Source organism: Saccostrea echinata, unplaced genomic scaffold (genome assembly GCF_033153115.1).
Source record: "Saccostrea echinata isolate AGI-Se365-2 ecotype Australia unplaced genomic scaffold, CSIRO_AGI_Sech_v1 ptg000029l, whole genome shotgun sequence".
In the NCBI taxonomy this organism is placed as follows: Eukaryota; Metazoa; Mollusca; class Bivalvia; order Ostreida; family Ostreidae; genus Saccostrea; species Saccostrea echinata.
This window is the reverse complement of record NW_026889778.1, coordinates 500,001-513,248: the sequence shown is the minus strand read 5'-3', so window position 1 is coordinate 513,248 and position 13,248 is coordinate 500,001. Positions and strand designations below refer to the sequence as shown.

The 13,248-nt window shown below is 33.2% G+C and overlaps 2 protein-coding genes across 2 annotated transcripts in view; both read right to left on the bottom strand.

Annotated features, from left to right (window-relative positions):
- The window catches only part of LOC133195432 (uncharacterized), a 466,395-nt gene that overhangs the window by 162,653 nt on the left and 290,494 nt on the right, over positions 1-13,248 (bottom strand). The window lies entirely within an intron of this gene.
- Positions 4,894-13,248, bottom strand: part of LOC133194301 (uncharacterized) — a 14,704-nt gene continuing 6,349 nt past the window's right edge. Inside the window, exon 2 of the mRNA XM_061330283.1 lies at positions 4,894-6,549. Within this exon, the coding sequence (XP_061186267.1) occupies positions 4,894-6,549 (1,656 nt within the window). The remainder of the gene's footprint in view (positions 6,550-13,248) is intronic.

The window sequence follows — 13,248 nt, the reverse complement described above, 5'->3', positions numbered from 1 at the left end:
TGAAGGTATATTGCTGCATAAGTAAGGGAAGTTGACGATTGAAAAGTTAAAGTCATCACGTTTTTCATAAAGCTTGGTTGTTAGATTACCATTAACGTCTTTTTCAAGTAAAATATCCAAATATGAAACAGATGTGTCAGACTCTGTGGTATCTTTTATCTCAAGTTCACCAGGATATATTGTATCGACATAAGAATGAAAATAGCCATTGTTAATTGACAATACGTCGTCGATATATCTAAATGTCGAGCTGAACGCCACAGCAAGTGTTTTCTTCTTTTCACGTACAAGATTTTGGACAAATTCTGCTTCATATGAATACAAAAAAAGGTCTGCTAACAACGGGGCGCAATTGGTACCCATAGGAATTCCAATAGATTGTTGGAAGACCTGGTCTCCAAAAACCACATAGATATTGTCAATCAGAAACTCAAGCATCTTTTTAATGTCAACTTCAGAGTACTTGTGTGTACAATCAGAATGTTTTTTAACAAAATAATTTTGCAAATGACCAATGACAAGGTAAGTATATTTACGAGTTCCATTTTTATTGAAAAAGCAGCTGTCAATGATATCAAAAAGCCTGGACTTTAATTTATCGTGGGGAATGGTTGTGGATAAAGTTGAAAAGTCGTAAGTTTTTAAGCTGTTGATTTTGGTAAAATCTTGTGATTTCAAATTTTCCAAAAGTTCCTTGGAATTTTTAAGTATCCACATCTGATTTACACCACTTCTCGAATATATTGTTGCACAGTACTCTTGAAGTTTCTCTTTCACCACTGTTAATATCTTAGTGAGGAGTAAAGATAGAGGCTTGGTTGAACATTTACTGGAACCCGCTATGTATCTTTGTTTGTAAGGATTTTTATGAAGTTTCGGAATCCAATATAAATATGGTAATTCGAATTCATTTTAGTTGTTTGGAATATTAAAAATATTCAAAACTGACATATGATTTTGAAGAATTTCTTCCGTAGAAAGGGAACTATGAGTATAAGTTGGATTACCACTTGTAGAATTAAATCCAAGTTCCTCTAAAATACATTTAATATAATAAGCCTTACAAACAAAGACAATGTTGTTACCTGCTTTGTCAGCAGGGACCAGTACGTACTGATCATGTAATCTATCTAATTCTTTTTTCACTTCTGGATTATTGAATACAGAAGGATAGATGGTTTTCATATTGCCTCTCAATCTTTTAATGCGCGATTTTAACATACATCTGATACATTTAATCAATTCTGACAAAGTGTCAAGGTCTTCTTTTTCATGTCTGGCCCATCGCCTGGCGTAGTCCTCTACAGAATCCATAATATTTATGAAATTCTTACGCCAGTTGAAGGATCTTGTTTCCCTAAATTTAGGACCTTTTAAAATTAGTAATCTAAGGTCCTCATTATTAACTATATTTACGTCACCAGTAATAACGTGTCCAGCAGGACTATAGTTATAGGGCGAAGAAGAACATGAACACGATGGAGGATTATGTTTCAGATATTCGATATCCAGGCCCTGTAAATTTTTCTTGTAATTAAAAAGTTTGGAAGCAATAGTCGATGTATATTTGTAGGAAATACAAGGTGTAGTCTTTAACTTGAAATATGGTGGAATACAAGACTGGACCCTTTTGTGATTAAGAATATTACTTATATTAACCGCGTCACTTCCTTTGTTGGTATATTGAAGTTTAAGGAAAAAACGGATTGTTTTAGCTGCATTTTCTTCAGTAAAACGCGGGGGTTTAAAAAGCCTATGATTGGCAATATCCATAACTACAGATCCGAGCCTATATTCTGATGTCGAGGAATCAAAAAATGGACTTTCCTTGACCTTTTCAAGAAGACTATTTAAAAGTTTCAAAAGGGACAGAGTAAAGTTTGGTGCGAATATGATGTACACCTAACTGTTGATTTACGTAAGGTAGTAATGAATCAAAAGAGACATCGTGTATTAAAGGTTTATTGTAAGACCGATGCCCATGACTACGCTTACGTAGTCTGTGTATGGTTAAAAAGTCCCATCACATTTACATTGTTACACTGTGGACTGGAAAGATTTCCAACACTATCGACATTGTCATTACATCTATAGGGAAAGGTTGTCCCTAGCTTTCTTATCCAAAATTCTTCTCGTTGTCTACGGAAAGGTGTACTCAGTGATGGACTGTTTGTGTGGTGGTAAATCTTTTCCAGAATTCTAACTTTCATTGACAAAATAGAATGATCAGGTAAATTAAAATGTTTGTATAAAAGTTGCTGACCCCCATTATTTATCTGAAATCTATGACCTGATGTTCTTTTATTGAGTGATCCCTTGGTTTCACCAACATAAACAAGTCCACAAAGATTACATTCTATTCCGTAGACAACATTAGAAGATTTGCAGTTCAGATTTTCCCAAGTTTTGGTACAGAAGCACTGTCCAGTAAGATTACTGGTGAAAGAAGTGTTAGTTATCAAAATGTCACAGGTTTTACAGTTTTTCGCAGAACATTTTGAAATCGAAGACATGGGATCGGAAAAGGAGTCTTCGAATATATCTCTAATAGAAACTTAACATTCTTTCAATTGTTTGTATGAACTATTGGTTTTATACCAAAACTGGGAATCTGAAGACTGTACATATGACATATGTTTAATATCACTGAGGATTATCCGAGGGGCACCGAATGAACTTCTTGAGTCTGTGTCCCTTATAGACTCAAAAGAGTGACGCCTTTTTATACTGGGCGACGCGTCTGCCAGTATCATTTCGTTATTCTGTGTACTCATGAATGAATAGGTACCGAACGACAAGTATCCTCGGGGACAGACTGTCCACCAGCATAGATACATGTTCGGTGGTTAAAATGAAATATATGGAGATAACAAACAGTATTCAAGCTCAAAAGTCCATTATACAATACAAAATAGGAGCAGAGCAAACACGGACCTCCAAACATTAGAGGTGGGATAAGGTGCCATGGAGGAGTGAGCATCCCCTGCCGACCGGTCACACCCGCCGTCTGCTCCTTGTCATGACCATAAAATAGGTACAGGTATGTTGTAAACAAAAGTTATTTTGGGTAAATTCTTCAGGTTGTCAAGCATCTTTCATTTAATTAAAAAAGAAAGAAAACTTCATACTTTGAAAAAATCCTGTTAGAATTAAAAATATTAATGGCTATGTTTTAGGGTTATCAACGATTTATTTTAATCTACGATGGTATTTTTTTCTACAGAAATAGGTTTCCTCTTTAGATTGCACAGTCCCAAACCTTGAAGAAATTAACTTGGTTATTACCAAAAATTCTTCAATGCAAAATTTATCCAGATAGGTACATTTTATAATCCATACATTATATGCATAATTAAGGTTTAAATTAAAATGACTGGAGCATATAAAAAGCATGAGCAAGACAAAAGATCTGTATAATTTGAACTTAATTTATTTTTATTTCATGAATAATTATTTGAAAAATACATGTATTTCTTTCAATTTTAAAGTACAAAAATGATAAAGTCTTGTTTATTATCTAATCACCTTTAATCAGTAGACAAACGTAACTCGTATGGACGTTTGCTTGTTAGTCCTTCCATACTTAATTTTAATCGAGTTTCAGATAACAATAAAATTTGTTGTAAAGAACTCATTTATTTTATATTTTTAAAAAACTTACCATATTACCATAAAGCTTAAATGCAATGAAAATTCGATTGTGTAAATGATTCTTGATTTCAAAATAAAGTTCCTGTTAACAATCTGGTTTCTTTACCTAAACATTAAACATTTAACTTAAAAATGCTTTTAAGTAATCAAGAGTGAATGGAAGTATTCTGGATTTAAGAGAACATTTAATGTAATCGATTACTTAAAATGGTGGATGTAAACAGCTTGTATTTTATTTTTGTTTCAAATCCAAAGCAATTGCAGCTTAATCAATTACTTACAAAATAAAAAAATGAATTAAAAAATGTAAAGATAACGAAAATAAAGATCTCAAAGAAAGTGATCAACGCTATCCATGATAGCTAGTGATATGGAAGCTATGTTCTATATAAATTGTAATGGAATGTAACTTCAAAACCACTGAATCTGAATTCTCTATTCCCATCACATTCAAATGGATCCACTTCCTTGCTTTGTGAGAATCAAAGTATTAATGCGTCTTACAGTGTTTATTTCAAAATAAAATAATCTCAGATAAAGGAGAAAAAACTTCCTGAAATATTACAGTGATTTACGATACAAAAGATCCATCATCTACAATCCCCAATATGGATGTATCCAATCAACCTGCAAAAAAGATATAGATAGTCACAAGTTTTTAAGTATTTTTTAAAGTATGAACATTTTTTCTCCTAATTTTTTTTTTATTTTTTAGTCTATTTTGAATTAGTTTTTTTTCTTACGTGTATATTTTTCCATTTCACTGTACAAGGCATTTTTCAAAGTTGTCTTCTTGTTGAGGATTTTGACTTCCTGGACCCTGTGTTCTTCTTAAAGATTCTAAAGATTTTTGAAAAGGTATCTTTAGTATATTTTTAAAAGTAGATGATTTTAACATCAATTTCTAAGCTTTTTTAACTTCAGGAAACATTAAGAACATTAAGAAAATGTATATCTATATATGTTTATATGTTTCAAAAGGATCGGTAATTCTGCAGATACTCGAGAGTCTGTATGTATGCAATCATATATCTAACTAACTAATTATAATGAACTGTAAGATAGTTCGTATCTATGTGTACATGTATCTAATTAGCTAATTACAATGAACCGTCATATAATCCTGTGTTTTTATACATGTCTATTCAATCACCTCATAATTACTCCCATATATGTGTCTTATACCTATTTACAACTACAGATATTCATGTGTCTGTATTTGTGTGTAGATGCATTACAATACTAAATAGAATGACCTTTTATATATTTCTTTCTCTCTACATAACTGAATATACACAATCTGTTGTTGTTCCATAATCCAACCAAGAAAAGATGACTTTTTTCATCATAACTCAGGCTGTGTGGTCGGTATACCCATGGTTGTAATGACAGTGTCAGTGACAGGAAGTTACCGTCCTTGTCAATCAGGTGTACTGAGTCGGTGTAACCATCACACACCAGGATGTGTGACAGTGCGTCAGTACAGATTCCTTGTGGATATAGTCTTGATTCTGAAGGATGTCCTGTGTAGGAGAAGCGATGTTTTCCTCCACGTTCCGTCACCACTACAATACCACGTAAATCAGACACAATAACATCTCCATTGTTGTTCTCCGTCATGAATCTAGGCCATCTATACATTTGCTGACCTTTGTTGTCATATCTTATTGTCTGGATGTGCTGCCCTGTTTCATTATACCTTGTAACCTTACTACGCTTCCCGACCAGTAGATCCCCATTGGAGGGGCAGCTATAGACACAGCATGGCCTATCCTGATTTGTTGTCTTAATTAGAGATGATTTTGTGTTGTTATCTTTGGATATTTTGTTTATGTTACCATCACTGTCTATATAAATAAGATCACAAGTCATGTTCACTGTGTGTACTCCCCATATACTATTTATATCTGTCAAATGATGCAGTGTGTCACCCTTTGAGTTTGTCAAGATGAGATTCCTACCATCACTAATCCATATCCGGTCTGGCGTCAAAGAGGAAATGTGTGTTACACTACTTACACCTTTCACTGTGACAGATCTGTGTAACATGGGCTTAGAAATCATTTGCAGTAGAGATTCATTTTTTACTTGTCTTTTTCCTATCTCTATTGTTTTGATTTCACTCAATAGCTTCATCACGTCGTCCATGTTGATTTCCTCCAGAGAGAGTATGCGGTGTTGTGTAAGATTTGGAGAGTCCTTCATCCTTGGAACTCGAGGCTTTTTTAGGAACAGGAGAAAATTTACAGGTCTGCTTAGTGACTGTTCAAATTTGTCTTCAAAGTTCTCTATGATAGCAAGGTTTCTCTTCTGTTGTTGTAGTCTATGAATAAGGGTTTTGTGTCTAATTTTAACATCACATATCACAGTGTCAATGAGGTCCTTTAGTCTCTGGGCTTTTGTTGACATCCCTGATTGAAGGTTGGAGATCTTTGTGTTACAAGATTTTAAATCAGTTTTAATTCCTGCTAAGAGAAAACAGCTGTTGTAGATTGTCTCACTTCTGATTTTGTGAATGATATCTCTGTATTGTTGACGGTTTGCTTTATATGCCGATCTAATGTCCAATATTTGGTGTTTTCTGTGTTCCGTACATTGGAAACAAACAGGAAGTTGACATGAGTGACAGAACATTTCACAGACTCTGTTTGGATGTCTCATACAGATGTCTTGTTTTGGAATGTATTCATATTTCTCACGGTAAATCACAACATCATGGTACATGGTACACAGATCTATAACATGGATTTCTTTACATCGCAGACACAGATCAAATTTACATGATTTACAGTAAAATTCTGTGTCTCGCTGACATTGAGAACACTGTTGTACTTTACACTGGGCGCTGAATCGTAAATGCATGATGTAATTGGTCTCATTCGGAAGGACAGCAAGCTTCTGAAATGAAATAAATTACATATAAGCTTGAAAGTATCTTGAAAATATAGATTTTATTCAGCGAAGCAATAAACAGTTCAACGAGACAAACCTGAGAGAAGACCCAGAGCAGTCCCTCGGACTGATATTTGGGTCATATCAGCCCCAGCAGCCCCATTTGTCCCAGAATACTAGTAACCCCAGCAGAAGGGGTTAATATACATAATGAGCAGGGCTTAGTCCTCACTTAGTTTACCATGATATAAACAATACATAAACATTGTCAGTCTCAGCAGGGGGGAGTATTAAGACAAATGAGATTACTGATGGAGTTTTTCTATTTAGAAGAAAAAAGTTTATCGTATACATGTAATGATATGTACACTTTCTAGGGTATATTTGATTTTCAACAAAATGAAAGTTTGTTAACAAAACAAAAACAAAACAAAAAGGAAAAAGTCAATCTAAATGATTACACAAAGCAAAGCGTCTGGGTTGTATTTACCCGAGTAATACAAAGGAAGGCCAAATTCAGATATGTATTCATCACTTAAGGTCATTCAGCAGTGGAGGTTTTTTTCGTGCACTCATTTACTTTGAGACAAGGAGCTTTTATTCATACGGTCTGGTCAGAAGGGCAGGTCTACATTTCCTTTGATGGGATTGTACTCATGACTTGATAATGAACATCTTTAATTTATCTGCGACTCTGGAATCAATCGGGGCCTTTGCTTTAACCACTGCCGCACACTGACAACTTTCACTGCAACATTTGTAACTTGCTTCCAGTTCCTTGCTTTGGGAGAAGGGGGAGTGGGAGAAAAAGCGACGACTACTTAAAATCTCCAAAATAAAAAAGCTTCATGATTTATGCCAGATAAACCAACACAAAAGTGGTCTTTAAAGAGTAAAGAACAAAGTACACTCTGTTGAAACAACTGTCAAAAACCCGAACGAGTTGTAGCATAAAGAAAGATAGAGGTTAAGATCAATATTAGTATTGCTTTATGAATGCGGCCAAAATCCTTAGAATCGGAAATAAACAATGAGAAAAACATATAATTGCGCAGTACAGTTAAGGTGCCAAATGGAAATATCGGCGAATTTTTTAGAAAGAAAATACATTCTTTACAAGGATGGTCGTTTCTTTTTAGGACTTCAATATTATCGGACTACGTGTTGATAATGATTAGATTTCTTTTTTAGACTTGTCACGTGATGTGGCAGTCACGTGATTTTAGCAAATATACCTGAAGTATTGAGGTCATCTATAAATTCTAATATTGCAAGGGCATAACCAAGTTAAAATTCTAAGTTTAACATATAATTATTTTCAACACTCTTTGTAGTTTGTGAAAAGTGCTGCGAACCTATATAGATTCTACTATCTAATTGCTAAAATTACATTTATTAGACCGTATGTTGAATATTTTGCTGGTCAAGTACATGAAATATAGATATAATTAACTCATTTGCAAAATTTCAACAGGTTCGCAGCACTTTTCAAAAATCTTCATACTTCTTGAGTTTATGTGTAAAAGCTTGTCATAGTTCATTGAGGGTATGCCCTTGCAATATATCGATTTATTATTACCCTTCTTTTACCCTTCAATGAATCTGCATACAAATATACGACAGTATCGCTTGTCTAGGGAATGTACGGGAAGTATATGAATAAAATCATAAAATAGACATCGCATCCAAGTTCATGGCCTCTTATATATCTACAATTTATTTTTATTTGATTACAAAATACATTTTTCATGGTAGAAATATAACTTGATCCGCCTCTCACTGTATACAAACTGCGTCAAATTTTACGATATGACGTCACATTGACAAGTGCATTGCAATCAGTGAATTGTTTACATATTGTTGTGTGGGATTTTACTAACGCCAATAATGCATGCACTAGTTAGTATTGATGTAGTTTAAAGCTATTCAACAGTTTAAAATGGCAAATCATTTCATTTTGTGGTAATTTGAAGAACTTATATTTTTGTGTGATGTCATAGTAAGCATTTGCCGTATAAATTAGGCCCCGCCTCCTTACTGCAGCCTTAACTGTGCTGCTTGGGAACATAAACTAAAATAAATTGCAAATAAATACTTAACACATTTTTATTAAGTAACGTACTGGCAGTGTTTCTTTTTTTTTTTTTATTTTGCGGAGTTAAGTATGATATTTTTTACCTTTTTCAATCTACGGAATATTAATGTAACCGGAATTTGCTTTAAAAAACATGAAAATGTTGCGGTATGTTCATACCAACAAGAGGCCCAGGGGCCTTGATTTTCTCTTCTGATAAATTGTACAATTATCACTATTTGAAGCCTCTTAGTATCTTGTATAATTTATTTAGATAAAGCCTTGAAATTCCAAAGGAAGTTCATCATGACCTGCATTTTAGAAAACACACTCTGAGAACCCAAGATGATTCTAAGCCAATTAGTACCTGAGAGTAGGTCATGGTGACCTACTAATCAGTTGTTATTCTCTGAGGACCCAATATGCTTCAACTACGTTTGATGATTCTAAGCCAAATAGTACCTGAAATATTTATATAAAGTCATAAAATTTCAAAAGTAGGTCATGTTGACCTACTTTTCAGCTGACGAACTCCGAGGACGCAAGATGCAACAACTGAAAAAGTTTGATGATTCTGGGCCAATTAATATCTAAAATATTTAATTATAACCGTCAACTTACAAAGTTTTATGATCATAGACCTTAAAATGTCCAAAATATGCCTCTAAAACGCTTTGAAATCGAATTCCTGCGAAGTTAAAAATGTAGGTCACTGTAACCTACTTTTGAATAAATATTTTTATTGCCACAAGATGCATTATCTTACAAGATTTAATGATTCTAAAAATCTCAGTATTCGAATTTTTTACCGTAAATGTTTTGAAAAAGTTTAGCCATAAAATTCAAAAAATAGGTCAAGGTGACCTACTATTTAGTTGGCATTCTCCGAGGACCCAAGATACATCAACAGTTTGATGATCATAGGTCTTAAATTGTTCAAAATATGCCTCTAAATCATTTTGCAAAAGAATAGCCGCAAAATTTAAAAAATAGGTCACCGTGACCTACTTTTGAGTCAACGTGATATGTGGTCCTTAGATGCAGCAACTGACAGGATTCGATGATCCTAGTCCTTATATCAAGCAAAATATCAACATTTTAATAAAATGTAATTTTTGGTCAACTTTGAAGTGACCTTGAGACCACGCCCTTTGCCCCAGGGCGATTCCCCGTGCAAGTTTTAGTCTACAACATATCCTTATCCTTTTTTGTAAGTTTCGTGATAATCTGCTCAGTGGTTCTTGAGAAGAAGATTTTTAGCAACCAGTACTTTTGGTTTTATTTACCTAATTATCTCCCCTTGTTTAAGGGACACAACCATAGTTTTAGTATAAACGGGAGCCCTTGGGCCAAGGATATCCTGTGACAAATTTGACAATAATTGGCCAAGTGGTTCTTGAGTTATGGCCTATATTTTAAAAAGTTTACGCACACCGCACATATATGGCCATAACATTAGCTCAGAAGTGCTAAAAATTTAACCAGTCATTTATTTGCTATTATGTCTCATAAATGTGGCTTTCAAGTAAAAAAAAATACAACTGTTAACAAATCCTTTTATATATGGAAGGGGAGCATGGTTAAATTCCTGGGATGCACAATGTCAGCAACATTGAAAATCAAAGTAAGGACAAGCATATCAGAATATGGACAGCCACAAGTTAGAAACTTAATGAGAAATCAGAACATACACTTCACAACTCTACACATTTGAAAGAAACAATGAATGGGAAAGCAGCTAATTCTCAACAGAAAAGAACTATCAATCATGCAAATAAACATTAGCTTCTATACAAATGAAAGATACGTCAGATAGATTTATCGATTTCTTAACTCATTAATATTCTTTAGAAAGTATCAGTGAAAAGAATACTTATCATGTAAATACCAAAACTGATACTTATTATGTAATTACCAAAACTGAGCACTCTAAAGTAGAACATGTTCTTGTTTATTTCAAACAAACTCTTAGAGACAGAAACATTCAAAGCAGACTCGAAGATACAAAATCAGAGTATTATATTTTGGTTAGCAGTTTTAAACTTCCCAAAATTTCAAATGCAATGAGAGATATTTATCAATGCAAAAATAAATGGAGTCAAGGCAAAAAGGGGGTAATAGTTTAAAATATTAGAAACAACGAGAGAATCAGAACTGAAAACAAGTATTATAAAAGGCTGAATAAAAAGTGAAAGATGAGACCAAGCCAGATATTCAATGTAAACAGTCTTAAAAACAAGCCAGATATTCAAAAAAAGTATTGTGACTAAACAAAACGTAGGTTTCAATTTAATCTACCGGAAATTTATTTAAACCGACTCCCCTAGTTGCAGTAGATGCTGTCATGAAAAAAGCACAAAGTACAAGTCTTATTTTCCATCTTCCATCGTCATTTTTGGCGACTCAGAATAAATCAAAGATTCTCAAGAGCATGCATGCCAAATTAGAGAAAAGTTGTATTAAACAAATCAGAATTTTCATACTTCCTGAGTTCATTCTTCATACAAATCCTTATTAGTGTTTGTGTGTTACATTCCATTTTACGTTTATACCTGAGGCTGACCTAAGTCGATAAAAAAAAAACTTGGTAGCAGCTGTTCCTTCGCCATGCACTGGGAATTTTAGGTCAGAGTTGTGTGTCTTTCGGATGACACCTTAAAAACCGTGATCCCGTGTCATTGCAGGCGTTGGCACGATCAAGAACCCTTACTGCTCAATACCCTCAGTGCCGAGTATAGGTCTAAATTTGAAGCCCTTCACCGATATATGATGACGTCTCTATATGAGTGAAAAATTCTTGAAGGGGACGTAAAACACATACCATCAATTTTTATACAAATATCTGTTTGATTAACCTGAAATTCCTTTATATGACAAAAACATCAATTTCTCGTACAATAAACTTAATAATTTCTTTAATTTTTATTTTTGGAATTTATTTGAATTGAGTATTATATCTTTTTAGGAGCTTACGCATATGATACATCCATTTATACAATGTTTACCTCCATTTATATTTCAACTGGCGTGCCAGTTTTTCCCCTACCAAAAAGTTCAGCTTTCAAACGAAATGTGAACCCCAAGCTGTTTCTTGAAAAATGAAAGTGGGCATTAGGATTTGAAACTAACTAATAAACGGACCTTTCAACCCATGGTAAGTGTTAATCTGAAGTGTTAGTGTTAGATTCTGGTCTATTTGTCTTCCATTTCATTAATACAATTTGTCTTACTGGATGTACAGAAGATCCTAGAAAATAGATGATAATACAACTGCTTAATAACCAACAATTCTATCTGCTTATGGAATGAATTAAAAAAACACTTTAAAAAAAGAAAAACACACACTATTCTAGTAATATAACAAAATAGAAGTAATATTTTCACTAAATAAAAATACTACTTATAATTACAATAACTTGAAATTATATTTTAAATAGTAATTCCCTTTCCAAGTCATTAATTTTCAAAAAAAAAAAAAAAAAGATTACCTGAGTTGAAGCGTCCATACACGTTATTTTTCTGCTTTTGTGTTGGGATCGAATTAAACCATTGATTACCGTTATCTATGTCTTCTTGAAATGGACAGAGCAAGGTACTTCAAGTATTTATTCTATAGAAATTTTCAAATTTTCAAATCAAAAAGGTTATCTGCACGTGCTTTTTTCTGTTCAAGACTTTATCAATGATCAATGATAAAAAAAGAAAAGAAGAATCAATGGATTTATGTTTGTATCAATCTTATTATGGACTTTATTTTAGGACAATTCAGAGTAAAGAACGAAAATTCATTTTAAGAAAATCAAGAATAGCAAAGAGTTCCTTTAACCTTTCGGCAGGATCTATTTCATCAAGCTTTTTTTTTTTTTTTTTTTTTTTGGTGTCTCTGTGTTTGTAACAGGGTAATCATTTGATTCAATTTTCATAGTTTTAATGATAAGAAAATAAATATGCAAAAGAAAAAAAACAATGTAGTTATGGCAAACAATTAAGAGCACATGTCTTCACGCGGGTATTTTAAGGCAGTATCAAATCATTATTTGTAAAACTTAAATTTTTATTTTGAAAAAAAAATGTAACTTTAATCAAACATCAAAGCGCTAAAATATATATTATAAATATATTATCATTAAGAGGCGTCATAGCGTCTAATACTCAAAGAAATTCTCCACCACAACGTCATCTTGTGAAGCCTAAAATAGATAAATATGCCTAACTGAAATGTGAAAAGTACAACATTAATCGGGGATTTAATCATTTGTGTAGGTAAGATTTATTATGCAAAACATCTTTGGGCCATACAAAATGCTGCTACAGTTCCACTGTTTTGTCAGAAAAAGTTTTTTTTTCACAGTTTGTTCATGTAATCAAAAAAGTTCACAAACTAAATCTTACAACACGATTCTAGCAGCACTTTCCAATAATTTTAGAACACAAACTTTCGATCTGGGCAAATATGATATTTCAACGTATGGTTGAACTTCTGCATCAAGAAAGACTTAAGATTCATTGAATGACTTGAATTGAGAAACACTTCCGGTCCCTCTAGATCCCTTATTTTAGGGGCCAGCCCCTTTTGTTGATTTCAGATAAAAGATCTTGTTGTTTTGCACAAATTTTGATCTACATTTTTT